Here is a 14730-nt window from a genome sequence, read left to right as displayed (position 1 = left end):
AAAGACCAAATTGTAAATCATGTTAATCAAATTAATCCGTTGCAGACACCCGAAACTATGAACACAAAACTAATTTATAGAGAATAACAATAGTTTTACATGCAGAAAACTAAGCAAAATACATATAAAGACTCTTGTTAGCAAAGACGGCGATGAGAGGGAGGAGGGGAGACCGAGTTATTTCTTGAATTCCATAGTATTTTTCAAGGGGTGGGGGAAATAGTAAATTCTTATATGCGTTACATTTGGGACGTTGACAGTTCTAAATCGATGAAGAAACTTCCAAATATCGATTATCGTAATATGTTAAAATAAAGTAATACAGACACTTGTAAAATGTGGAACTTGTCAGGGACTTGACAGAGGAAGGACACAAAGGCAAAGTTTGCAGACAATATGCTGGTGAGTTTATTACCAGGCAAGGGTCGATACACAAAGGACAGTCCAATACAGCAAAGGTATCCAAAAGGTGGCAGGCAGAAGACAAGATCCGAAAACAGGCAGTGGTCGATAACAATGCTGATCAGGAATGAGAATGCTGGGACGTAACATAAAGTATAACAAACTGGCACAAGACAGAAAGGCTAGGGGATATATATTGAGCTTGTGATGACCCCTGGATAGGGAACACCTGGCAGACACAGACAGACAATGATTAGGAACACCTGGGTGGAGACAGAGAAGCACAGAGTCAATCAATCAAAGTTTACTTATATAGCCCTAAATCACGAGTGTCTCAAAGGGCTGCACAAGCCACAACGACATCCTCGGCTCAGATCCCACATCAGGGCAAGAAAAAAGTCAACCCAATGGGATGTCAATGGGACACAGAGTGGTCCCAAAGGTTGGCGTAACCAGCCCTTAAATACCGTATTTTTCGGAGTATAAGTCGCTCCGGAGTATACAGTAAGTCGCACCGGCCGAAAATGCATAATAAAGAAGGGAAAATCATATATAAGTTGCACTGGAGTATAAGTCGCATTTTTGGGGGAAATTTATTTGATAAAACCCAACACCAAGAATAGAAATTTGAAACGCAATTTAAAATAAATAAAGAATAGTGAACAACAGGCTGAATATGTGTACTTTATATAGATAGATAGATAGTACTTTATTGATTCCTTCATGACGCATAAATAACCAACTGAGGACGTGCCTGGTATGTTAAAGTAACATATTATGGTAAGAGTCATTCAAATAACTATAACATATAGAACATGCTATATGTTTACCAAACAATCTGTCACTCCTAATCGCTAAATCTGATGAAATCTTATACGTCTAGTCTCTTACGTGAATGAGTTAAATAATATTATTAGATATTTTACGGTAATGTGTTAATAATTTCACACATAAGTCGCTCCTGAGTATAAGTCGCACTATGAAAAAAACTGCGACTTATAGTCCGAAAAATACAGTAATAATAATAATAAATGCTACTTATATAGCGCTTTTAGAAGGCACTCAGAGACGCTTACCCCATAATCAAAATAAAACATGATCATAATCATAAAAGCACACACAGTAAAGTACCGTATTTTTCAGACTATAAGTCGCAGTTTTTTTCATAGTTTGGCCGGGGGTGCGGCTTATACTCAGGAGCGACTTATGTGTGAAATTATTAACACATTACCGTAAAATATCAAATAATATTATTTAGCTCATTTACGTAAGAGACTAGACGTACTCCGCTGTATACATACTGGCCAGTTCAATCTGTCAGATACTTGACAGAGGAAGGACACAAAGGCAAAGTTTACAGACAAGATTAGGGTGAGTTTACAAAGGGTTGGTACACAAAGGACAGTCCAATACAGCAAAGGTATCCAAAAGGTAGCAGACAGGAGACAAGATCCAAAAACAGGCAGTGGTCGATAACAAGGCTGATCAGGAACGAGAATACTGGGACGGGACATGAAGTACAACAAACTGGCCGACTGCATGTAAAGTAACAATATATACAGTATACACAAACACACCTCCATATATATATATATCCTATACAACAGTACATACAGTATATATGTGTACATATCTATATATTATATACATATATGATACATTTTATATAGATGTATACTGTATGTGTATACACAATTTGTATACCATATATACAGTCATGCTCAAAAGTTTACATACACTTGTAAAGAACATAATGTCATGGCTGTCTTGAGTTTCCAATAATTTCTACAACTCTTATTTTTAGAATGAAGGTTTTAGAATGGCCTTCCCAAAGTCCTTCAGTATTGTCCACACGTTTAACGTGTGGACAATGCTGAAGAAATAAGTCCATATCAGAAAACCAACAAATTTAGCTGAACTGCACCAATTTTGTCAAGAGGGGTGGTCAAAAATTCAACCAAAAGCTTACAGAAGCTTGTGGATGACTACCAAAAGCGCCTTATTGCAGTGAAACTTGCCAAGGGACATGTAACCAAATATTAACATTGCTGTATGTATACTTTTGACCCAGCAGATTTGGTCACATTTTCAGTAGACCCATAATAAATTCATAAAAGAACCAAACTTCATGAATGTTTTTGTGACAAACAAGTATGTGCTCCCATCACTCTATCACAAAAAAATAAGAGTTGTAGAAATGATTGTAAACTCAAAACAGCCATGACATTATGTTCTTTACAAGTGTATGTAAACTTTTGACCACGACTGTATATTTGTCCATCCTATGGTTACATATGGGATGCGAGTCACATTGTTGTCTTACGTAGTAAAATCAGCTGTTCACCTGCCGGGTTTTTCCTGTTTGATAATAGAGGGGATAAACGAGGAAGCCCTTCTTGAGCTGCTGCCTTGTTTTATCATATATTACAATCTTTGCACATGTCAATGTTTACTTTTGTATATAAATCAACACAAAATCCGTACTTTGGAGCAATATTCACAAACTTTAGGCTTGTTAGCTTCCCGTCGCAGACGAGCGCTGATGGTCGTAGTTGAGGGAAGAGTTGTTTGATGTTGGATGCTAGAAAATCTCCGGTTTTGTTGCAACAGTCAGCCTTAATGCATTGTTGCAGCTCGATGATTTTTCGTGCACGTCATGCCATGCGTGTTCGCGATATGAGCTGGTGAAGTGTGCCGCCATGCTCGAGGGGTTGTGGCTGTGGTGTCGAGAGACTAAAGAGAGAGAGGCAAGGCGGGCGAGCGTGTTCAGGGGTTAAAATGCGTACATGTTGGCAAGTGTGTTGGTCACCTTGTGGGTGGGCGTGTCACTGATGTCATATTAATACAATTCTGATATATTTGCGTTCAACCGGTAAGTTCCCATAGATCGACTGGTCGATCGTGATCGACGGGTTGGCGACCGCTGGATTAAAGCAAGCTATAACAGACTGAACAGCAACACATAACTTGAACTACTTCAACTTTAACGCTGGACGCATCACTGACAATAATGCAATATGAAGTATAAACGATAAAACATTAAATATTAGGAGTATGTGAAAGTTCAACTCCTACTTTGTTTCTTTCCCTGACAACCTCCTTAAAGTTTTGTAATCAATCAGAAATATCATCATCATGCACTGTAATTAATTTAAATATGTGTAATTTCAAATTATATATACGTGTTTTATAATGTCGACTAAATTCAATGAGAAGGAGGTGATGTGTGTGTGGTCGTGTGTTGACTTTATTTGTTGGTTATAGTTAATTTACACGATGAGCGGGAAATGTTTTTTGGATTGAGTATGTATATTGATGCTGTGCTCAAGTCACTTTTAAATTAAATTCATGGTCACTGACCATAAATTCTATCTTTGCCCATAAGAGGGCAGCAATATCAATCCAACATCATCTACAGTGCACTAAATATAGACAAAAACAGCTGCGGGCCATTTAGTTAAACTTGTGAGGTCTTGCGGACCGCACTGTTTGGCTATAGGAAAACCACAGCAACAAAAACTGTAATCGAAAATAGAATAATTTGAAAAGATGGTCGTATGCAAACCGAGGTGCTGCTGTATCTGGTATAATGTGATGAAATTACTTCAATTGTTGCAGGAAATGAGGTGGAGTGAAGTTTAAACGTTGAAAACAGCAATTTGACAAAGTATTTGCAGTGTTCTCAAAAGGCCTTTTTGCGACTCGTGACTTTTATCTCTTCAATTTATCTTCCCTGCAGGCAAGTGATGCAGCTGAGGAGGCAACTGAGGAGAAGGAGTGAAGTTAAAGGACGCCACTTGTTCCTGCCTCGTTCTCCACGGCGGCAAAGTTTTGTTTTGTTTTCTAACCGACAATTTTTTGTACCATACTGATTTTTTGTAGACTTGTGATTCAATGGTAGAGATGAACGACCAGCATCCCTAAATACCCTTTATGTCCACACTCCTCTCGACTTCCTCTTGCTACACTACAGTACGTTCTCACTTTTAAGCTACGTGGCAACATCTAGTGCGTGTTATTTTTTTTATAATTAGACAGCTGCAGATGTTCTCCATTCTGACCGCTAAAGTTGCTTACCCTTTTATTGTACCTGGGAGGAAGTGTTGTTTGATTGCAGAGCACTGAAGGAACAAAAAAGACAGAGAACATCTGCAGCATTTTTACAGTTTATGGTTTTTAGAATGGCCCGTAGCTCCTTTTGTATGCTCCTTTACTCCTTCCCAAATGTTCAATTTTCCTGCCGCAGAGTGACATAGCAATAAGCAGCGGTGCTTGTGTTCCACTAGCCGAGCACCTCAATTGGCTTCACTGGGGTATTCATTCTGTTCGCAGAGTATTTTCAAATAAAATAAAAAGTTGACTAATTGTTTTTTCTCTGTGACTTTAACTTTTTTTTTTATTGTGTACTTCATTTTGCATCATTAGCAAACGGTGTGACAATTCAACTTTCTCAAAAATTCCAGCAAAAAAGATCAATGTAATAGTAACCATAGACCTGGAAATGGATATAGCAAAACAACACTCTTCTTGCTGCTTAGTATGAAATTGCAAAGCGCTTTTGTCTCTGTACTGTACATCACTTGTGATCAAAGTTAAGGATAATCATGTTGTGTGGTTCACTTCTTCTTACACTTACTGTATATGACAGCTAAGAATGTTCAAACATAAATGCAAACAAATTAGAGGTGGACCCTTGCTATTCAATCTCAGAGTACTGCCGTGTGTGTTCCAGAGTGCCTTTTGACAAAGTCAGTGCTTGTGCGGCCATGTATCTCTCTTTTGTTGTGTGTGTGTGACAGTTTGTTGGGGTGCCATGTGGCCGAGACAAACACAACTGCTGTGTCAGGAAATGAAAGGTCAGCATTTGCTCCTGCCGGGCCTCCACCCCAAACCGTACCGTCGCTTTGTTGCACAGCTAAGTCTTCATTCACACTTGCCGCATGTTAGTTTTTACAATGAGGGTGAAACAAAAATGACAAAAGATACACTGCAAAAACTGAAATCTAAGTAAGATTAAATATCTCAAATAAGGGTGATATTTGCTTATTTTCTGTCTGATAAGATAATTCTTCTCACTAAGCAGATTTTATGTTAGAGTGTTTTACTTATTTTAAGGGTTTTGGTCCTAAATTATCTCAGTAAGATATTATAGCCTGTAGCTGAGATTTTATGACCTATATTGAGTAAAACATGCTTGAAATTAGAATATCAACTGTTGCAAAGCTGTGTCATCAACACTCACAAGTATAAAACTACTTTTTCAAAGTAATAATTTCTTACTTCAAGCATGGAAAAAAAAAATCATGATGCTGAGCGCATATCATTATGTCAAGATACTGGCACTAGCATTTACTTAATTTAAGAATATTTTTCAACATATTGAGCAAAAAGGTCTCTTTTTTTTCTACCAAGAAAAGTGCACTTGTTATTAGTGAGAATATACTTATTTTAAGGTATTTTTGGGTTCACTGAGGTTAGCTAATTTTACTTGTTTTAGAAAGTCTTGACAAGCCGGATTTTCTTGTTCTTTTGGCAGATGATTTTGCTTAGTTCAAATAAAATACCCCTAATTTTTGTAAAAAAAAATTCTTGTTTTTGAACACTGATTTTTTGCAGTGTACTGTGTACAAGAATCTATTAGGTGGTCACATTGTCCGGAATTATACAGTAGCTACTGTGAGAGTCGGGATGTCACCAATACACAAGTACTGAGAGAATCACCATGTGTGGTACCAGAACATGAATATTGGTTGATTGCAGGGATGGGCAGTAACAGGCTTTATATAGCAAAGCTACGTAGCTTAACTACATTTCCCAGTAGCTTGGCGGTAGCTTCTCTACTTTTTGAACAAGTAGTGATATCTGTAGTTTAACTACTTTTAGACCTATGTAGCGATGTAGCTTTCATCAAAGCTACAAAGAGAGAAAATGGACTGCGAATCCAGACAACAACAAAAAAAATACAGAGAAAACACAATCAATCAATCAATGTTTATTTATTTAATCCTAAATCACAAGTGTCTCAAAGGGCTGCACAAGCCACAACGACATCCTCGGTACAGAGCCCACATAAGGGCAAGGAAAACTCACCCCAGTGGGACATCGATGTGAATGACTACGAGAAACCTTGGAGAGGACCGCATATGTGGGTGACCCCCCCATCCCCTCTAGGGGGGGGTGGGGGGGGGGAGTCTGATGATCTGATGATGAATGAGAACATCCATATGTACGGAGAAAATCCATGATGATTGGTTGGTGTTCGTATGATGAATCACAATTGGCTAAGGTTAGGGTGAAACATTATGGACTGGCCAATCAGGGGCAAGATAATGCAAGTTATCGAAACCAGGAAGCAAGATCATAACAGTCACGCATTCACGTCACATAACGACGAGGGAGTCGGAGAAAGAGGGACGCTTCAAGCTGACGACTCAAAAAATATATACAGTATATATTCTTGATAATGGTAGAAGGATTCTCTCCCGCAGATTAGATATTTCCTTTAGTGATGAAGATGACGTGCAGGAAACCCACAATAATGCGTGTTCTTGGCCATATTCAGACAAACGTATGCATTTAGAGAAAACAATGCCCACAACCTTAGTTTTTAGTTGTTTACTCTGTAAACCAAAACCATAACAGCTCTCTACATCAGGCATGTCCAAAGTCCGGCCCGTGGGCCAATCACGGCCCGCGGTCAGATTTCATACGGCCCGCAGCTTCGGTCTTATAATGTATTATTTATGGCCCGCCTGCACTGTCAAACAGAATAAATAAATCATAAAACTTGAAACTGTAATTCCTCCTTTCACCAAATGGTGGCAGCACCACTTTAATACTATCAGCCTCTGCATCCGTGCCGCGAACCCCTCTCCGCTCATTTCTGCCATGGCCACTGCAAACAAAACGAGGAAAGTTGACAGTGAGGGCCGCCGCTTTCAAGAGAGATGGGAATTACAATACTTCTTCACCGAAAATCGAGGCAATTGTGTTTGTCTAATTTGTAAAGAGACGGTTGCCTTGTTTAAGGATTTCAACGTAAAGAGACACTACCAGACTAAACATGCTAACTATGACAAGCTAACAGGGAGTGACCGTGCTGAAAAAGTGAAGCAGCTCCAAGCTGCGCTGGCATCACAACAGCGATTCTTCACGCTGGCCTGTGAGTCAAAAGAAAATATCACCAAAGCAAGCTACGAAGTGGCCATGTTAATAGCTAAACATGGCAAACCTTTTACTGAAGGTACATTTATCAAAGACTGTGTTATGAAAATGGTGGAGAACATTTGCCCTGAGAAGAAGCAAGAATTTGTGAATGTTTGCCTGGCACGTAACACTGTGGCACGGAGAGTTGAGGACAAATCGTCGGATATTAAGAGACAACTGGGGGACAGGGGAGAGGCTTTTGATTATTTCTCATTAGCCTGCGATGAAAGCACAGATGCATCTGACACTGCACAGCTACTGATTTTTTTAAGAGAAGTTGACAACAACATGAACGTAACAGAGGAGCTGCTGGACCTCCAAAGCATGAAAGGCCAAACCAGAGGATCGGATTTATTTGTTTCTGTTTGTGAAGCTGTTGATGATATGAAACTACCATGGAGTAAAGTTTCGGGGATCATTACCGATGGTGCACCTGCCATGGCTGGTGAGCGAAGTAGATTGTCCACACTGATCTGCAATAAAGTCAGCGAAGAAGGAGGTAACGCCATTAAACTTCACTGTATAATTCACCAGCAGGCTCTCTGCGCCAAACATCTCAAATTTGATCTTGTTATGAAACCAGTGGTAAAGGCAATCAATTCTATTCACTCTAAAGCACTATACCACCGCCAGTTTAAGCAGTTCTTGCTTGACATTCAGGCAGAATACGGAGACGTAATATATCATAACGATGTGAGGTGGCTAAGTCAGGGGTCCGCACTGCAGCGGTTTTTCACTCTCAGAGAGCAAATTGGACAGTTTTTGAGTGAAAAGAGGCAGCCGATGAAAGAACGGTCCGATCCTGTATGGCTGGCAGATTTGTTTTTTTTGGTTGACATTACAAAGCATCTGAATGCGCTGAATGCTAATTTTCAAGGACGAGATGCTGTGGTGAGCCAGCTATATGCTCACATCAAGGCCTTTGGAACCAAGCTGCAACTTTTCCAAAGACACTTGTCCCAAACAGAGCCCTGCACGGCTTTGAAAGAGGTCATTGACAGTTTCCCACAGGACAACATCGGTGCGCAAATGAAGAGTTATGCAACAGCTATCGCATCTCTTTCGGTGGAATTTAACAAAGGCTTTCGGCATTTTGCAGTTATTGAAAAGGACATGCTGCTTTTCTCTTCTCCCTTCTCCGTGGACCCTGATGATGGTCCTCCACAGCTGCAGCTGGAGCTCTTTGAGCTGCAGTGTGACGATGAGTGGCGCGGCAAACACCAGCAGCTTTCTCTTGTTGACTTTTACTACACGCTGGATAAAGACAGGTTTCCAGAAATGCGAACATTTGCTCAGAAAATGCTGAGCTTATTCGGCTCCACATATTTGTGTGAGCAGACATTCTCTGTCATGAACTTAAACAAGAACCAATTGAGGTCAAGACTAAATGACTCCCACTTGCGTGACATTTTACGCATCTCAACCACTGCCCTCAAACCAGACCTGGCCTCTTTACTGAAATCCAGATCTCAGTATCACCCTTCTCATTAGTGTCAGCAAGTTATCTGTTTCTTGATCAATCTGAAATTGAGTATTTTGAACGGTAACATCTGTCACTATCAACAGTGAAAAGCCAAAAGAACATTTATGCACTTGGATTTATGGCACTTATTTTTATTAAACTCTTGAGTAAGATTTGGTTATAACTGTTGATGTTATGAACCTGTAGATGTGACATAAACTATTACTTTCTGATATTGTAAATGACGAGCAAAATTCACTTGTTTCAAGATTTAATAATAACAGACAACTTTGCATTACTTATAACTCCTGTTTAAAATGTTCATGAGGCAAAGATATTTTTAAACTCATGTAAATTTAAGGTATTTCATACAGTTTGTTCAATGTGATCTGACTCTCCAGATATGAATGTAAGGCAGAATTTGTGTTTTTAGAGTTGTTCACATCTGCCTGAGTGGCTTATATTTTTTTATATTGTCATTTGAAAAATAAAGATAATTGTGACAATGAAAATTGTTTTATAACAGTGTGTATTTGCATGAAACTTTTGTAGTTAAAAAATGTCCGAACAAACTATTGGCCCCCTGGGCATCTTCACTTTATCAAATCTGGCCCTCTTTGCAAAAAGTTTGGACACCCCTGCCCTACATCTAAGACGTCCAACACAAATTTAAGAACACACATTAAGGTGAGTTGAGTTCACTGAAAGTTTTACTGCACATAACCATTACCAACTGTTCCCAAACAACACAAGTCCTTGTTTTTTGTCAAGATATAGATAGATGCTGTTTTTTTTTTTACTGTAGGCAGAGGAAATTAATAACGTTAGAGGGGTGGGCTAAAGAAAAGGCAAACTAAAATAAGTACATACAGTGGGGTGCAGAGACCACTAGATGTAGTTGTAGGGTGTCACAAGCTAAATGACAGATCATTTATATTAATATAAATATTAATTATAAGGTAAAATATTATTATTATAAAGGGTCCATTATTATTAATGGACCCTTATCGGGTCCATTTGTACACATGTAGGCCCATAGATAAAATCACATGTACATAGGTATTCACAGCCTTTGCCCAACACTTTGTTGATGCACCTTTAGCAGCAATTACAGCTTTAAGTCCCTTTTTTATACGATGCCACAAGCTTGGCACACCTATCTTTGGACAGTTTCGCCCATTCCTCTTTTCAGCACCTCTCTTTTTTTTTTTTTTTTTTATAATGTCCTGCCCAGCTTCTCAGGCAAATCATATAGTAGATGTAGATGCCCATATCGGCTGTTCAGATTTACTTTACAAAAGAGAAGTGTAGGATACTTCTCTTGTTGCCTTATTTGTATTTGACTTTATTAAATGTATTTACCTGTATATTGTCATTTGGTGCAGCCGGGCCGGAGCAGGAGGGGATAGAAAGAGAGAAAAAGGAAGACAGAGGGGGGAATTGTGGGGACAAGAGGGGGATTAGACAGAGAGACAAAAACAACAACAGCAAACAACAACAACAACAACAACAGAGCAACATCAGCAAATACTACATGTACAAATATGATGGTAAAAGTAATAGCAAATAAACAGTTGGTGAAAAAAAAAAATAATAATACAGAAATGACAATGAGCATTATTACATTAAAAATGAAGCAATATGAATACCAATAGAAATAGCGCTATTGATAATAAACAATACCAATACTTTACCTTTATTATCAAAAATACAATTGTTCAAATGCAACAATACATATACGTAATGATAGCTTGAGATACGAAAGAATGCAGAAAAATGGAGGGGAAGAAAGAGAAGCAACCTACATTAACCTTGTAGATTGTTATAGTAACAATAGGTTAAGCTTTGTCAGTGTGCCATGTGTTATACCCAGTTTACCCTAGGGCAACAACGTTAATATATGTTTGATGAAACGTGATTATGTGCATGAGTGTATGTGTGCATATGTACTTGTATATGTACAGTATGTGTATATGTGTGATTGTACAGTGAATGTATATGTACAGTATGTGTGTATGTGTGTTTGTACAGTGAATGTATATGTATAGTATGTATATGTGTGTGTTTGTACAGTGAATGTATATGTACAGTATGTGTATACAGTATATGTGTTTGTACAGTGAATGTATATGTAAAGTATGTGTATGTGTGTGTTTGTACAGTGAGTGTATATGTACAGTATGTGTATATGTATGTTTGTACAGTGAATGTATATGTACAGTATGTGTATATAGTATGTTTGTATAATGAGTGTGCGTGTGGATGTACGAACTTTGAGTGTGTAAATATGTACTGTATTTGTATATGTATGTGGGAGCGTAGGTACCTATGTATGTGTGTATGTATGCAAATGAGTATATGTGAATCTGCATGTACAATACATTTGACTCCCAGTGTGTGCGGGAACCAGAGTACGGCCCCAGCCTCCCCGAGAGCCCAACCCACAAACAGTAGGTGTGGTGCCCAGGGAACCAGGGACCACCGCCCCCACGCAGCCAAGCCGGACAGCGACAGGAACCCCAGAGCCTGGCCCACCGTGCCGCCCACAAGGGCCAGCAGCAGGCCGCAGACAGATGCACCCGGCAGAGGACAAGGCACGAGAAAAGCAGGGGGAAGCCAGACCCCAAGCCAGCGAGAGACCCCACCCCACACGGGCAGAAAGGCGGGACGCCCCGCCCGAGGGGCCCGGAGACCCCCGCAACCGGACGGGAAGACCGCCCCCGCCCCACCGGCAACCGGGCCCCCACGAGCCCACCTCCCATCCCCGGAGAGCACGGCGAGGCCAGCCCCAGGCCACCCCACCCAAACCGGCCGCCACAGGACCACCCAGCACGGGGCCACGGGAACCACCCACCCCACCCGCAGGGACCCCAACGATGGAGATGGAACAACCAGCAACCGCCCCGCCGAGTCCCCCCCTGAAGTAGGGGAAAATAAATAAATAAATAAATAATAATATTAATAAAATATATTAAAAAACTTTTTTTTTTTTTTTTTTAAAGAATTAAAAGAAGATCACAGACATGCTGACACACAAGGTCGCCGCCCCAACAACTGGCCGACTCGCAGCACCTCGGAATACCCTGCAGCACCAAGCTACCACAGTAGACGCAGGGACCAAACCCAGCAGGCCCCAACCAAGACGGGCACCCGGAAGGGATGGACGGTGGGACCCAGGAGCTCCAGACACGCAGTCCGGATGCAGTAGCCCGAGGCGCCGACCCCCACCCGACAGGCTGGCCCCGAACGTACCCCCAGAAATATACATACATATCTATATACATACACATACACATACACATGTACACATACACACACATACACATATATACACATACACATATATACACATACACATATATATACATACATACATACATACATACACACACATATACATACATATACACAGTTTGTCAGCCCCGACAACCACCACGCGCGCGCGCTGCCACCAGTCACAACATCAGCCACCCCCCTGCACCAGACCCAGCAGCCACGGGCGCCCACACCACAAACAAACGGCAGCAGAAACAGCAGCCGCAACACCCCCAGACAGCCAGCACCACCCAATCAAATCAAAGCGATCAAAAAAAAAACACGACCGGCAACCACACGCCAACAGGATCACGGAGACCAGCCAGCGCCAGCCCGCCAGCAAGCCCAAACGCCAACACGCAAACAAGAGACACCGACACCCCCCCCACCCCCACCCCCACCAAAAGACCCCACCACCCCAACCCAAACCCGCACAAACACACCACCGCCCAAACAACCGAGACACAGTATCCAGACCAGACACGAGTGCCGCGCCGCCACCACATCTAGTCACCAACAGAGACCCCACAGCGCAAGGTCGGGCCACACGAGCACGGACCCCACCCAACAGGAAGCGAGACCCGCGCGACGCCACACACAATTAAATAATAAGATTAAACAAAAATAATAATAATAATTAAAATAAAAAATAAAAATTAAATACAAATACAAATTAAATCAAATTAAAATTAAAAATAACAAACAAAAATAAATAGATAAAAAAAAAAATTTAAAAATCATAATAATAATAATAATAAATGAATAAAAGCCTGGCAGGCCACCAGAACGCAGTCCCCGGAATCCGCGCCGGCCGACGAGGCAATGAGGGGTGCACGGAACCCCAACCCCCCCACATGCATGTGTACAAGGCCCCCAGAGTGTCTACTGTGTAGTTAAAATTAGGAGGTCAGCCATTACAGCCGACCTCCAGTCCCTATTGATGCGTGTACTGTAGCGTGAGTGAAATATGTATGCTTGTGGGAACTAATAATGCGATTAAAATTGGGGGACATCAAGGTCTTGGTGGGTCCCAACCAAGCCGAGCCCTCCAAATCCTAAGTGTCTAATATGCAGCTAAGATTGAGGGATGGACGAGCAGGGGACAAGACAGGAGGACTGGAGCCCCATAGGAGGCATCCCCACCCCCCGCCATGCCTCCCCGCAGGACAATCCCCCAAAGTCCTATATAAGTGTGACTGTGTGTGCTATAAGTAGGAGGAGTAGAGGGCCCGGACATCCCCCCCAGTCCATGCGGCCGACAACCAGGAACTACGGCCAGGAAGCCGCCACCCCCCCCCCACCCCACCCCCCACCCTCCACGGCCCGTGACCCACACCAGACCACTTTAGCGTGATGCCACGTAAGCCCACCCCCCGCCAAACAAAGCCAGCCCCCGCCCGCCCCAACCCAACCCAGCAGAGCCCATACCAGCAACCAAACGCAGAAAAACTGCACAGCCCCCATGCCCAATGCGAACACCGCATCCCGGCCATCCACACAGCACCTCTCAAGCTCCAACAAATTCAATGAGAAGCCTTGGTTTTCATTTAAAAATGGTGAAAATGGGAAAGTGGTTAAAACTTGATTCTGAAGTGAATACGTTGTGCAGCCCAGCGGCTCCCTCAGTAAATCGAGTTTGAGACCCTTGTCCTGTAGGGATGGTGAAGTTAAGTTTACTGTCTCTAAACTTCTGAATACACATTTACAATTGTTCAATGCGTCAATAATTTATGTTCAACAAGGAGCTGAATGATAAACTTCCCAACAGGCTTGGTATTCAAACAGTCCTCTTCACCATTTATACATTTTCTCCGCTTACCCACCGTCTCAATAAGGAAGGCCGGACTACCAAGTCTCCTTCCACCTCTTCCAGTTTTACCGGGGCACACTGAGGCGTTCTCATAACAGCTGTGGCAGACGTAATACCTTCACCTGTAATTTACGTGATGTATGTACAATGAATTGTCATGTGATGGATCAGCATAGAATATCAATTTGTTTTTTCAATGTCGGGTGAAAGTTGAGAATTTAAGATTTATCACAGTAAGAGAAATGTGATTACAAATCAACACATGAGCATGGACTCACTGGTAGACAGAGAGAGAGGCTGCCTCCCTGTGGCCGTGGGGTTCAGCACTACTTGTACCAGGGATTCTTAATCTTTTTTTTACCTTTGGTTCCTACTTTTCCACTACAGAGGGGCCCGGGACCCACTCAAAAATTAACACTGAATTAGTAATCTTACTCTTGATTTTAATCGTATTCAATAATTATATTTAATATACTTAGTTTACATCCCTGTCAAATGATATGAAACCATGTGTTAATCACAAAGATTACTGTTT

General features: G+C 41.4%; 1 protein-coding gene across 3 annotated transcripts in view; it reads left to right on the top strand.

The window, feature by feature from the left end:
- The window catches only part of hmgn3 (high mobility group nucleosomal binding domain 3), a 16676-nt gene extending 11909 nt beyond the window's left edge, over nt 1-4767 (top strand). For all 3 annotated transcript variants that reach the window (XM_062044926.1, XM_062044924.1, XM_062044927.1), the window contains one exon: nt 4142-4767. In XM_062044926.1, coding sequence (XP_061900910.1) covers nt 4142-4149 — 8 coding nt within the window. In that variant the 3' untranslated portion in view covers nt 4150-4767. The remainder of the gene's footprint in view (nt 1-4141) is intronic.
- Nucleotides 4768-14730: the final 9963 nt, after the last annotated feature.

Source organism: Entelurus aequoreus, linkage group LG04 (assembly GCF_033978785.1).
Source record: "Entelurus aequoreus isolate RoL-2023_Sb linkage group LG04, RoL_Eaeq_v1.1, whole genome shotgun sequence".
In the NCBI taxonomy this organism is placed as follows: domain Eukaryota; kingdom Metazoa; phylum Chordata; class Actinopteri; order Syngnathiformes; family Syngnathidae; genus Entelurus; species Entelurus aequoreus.
The sequence above is the reverse complement of the archived record's forward strand: the minus strand, read 5'-3'. Positions and strand labels throughout refer to the sequence as shown.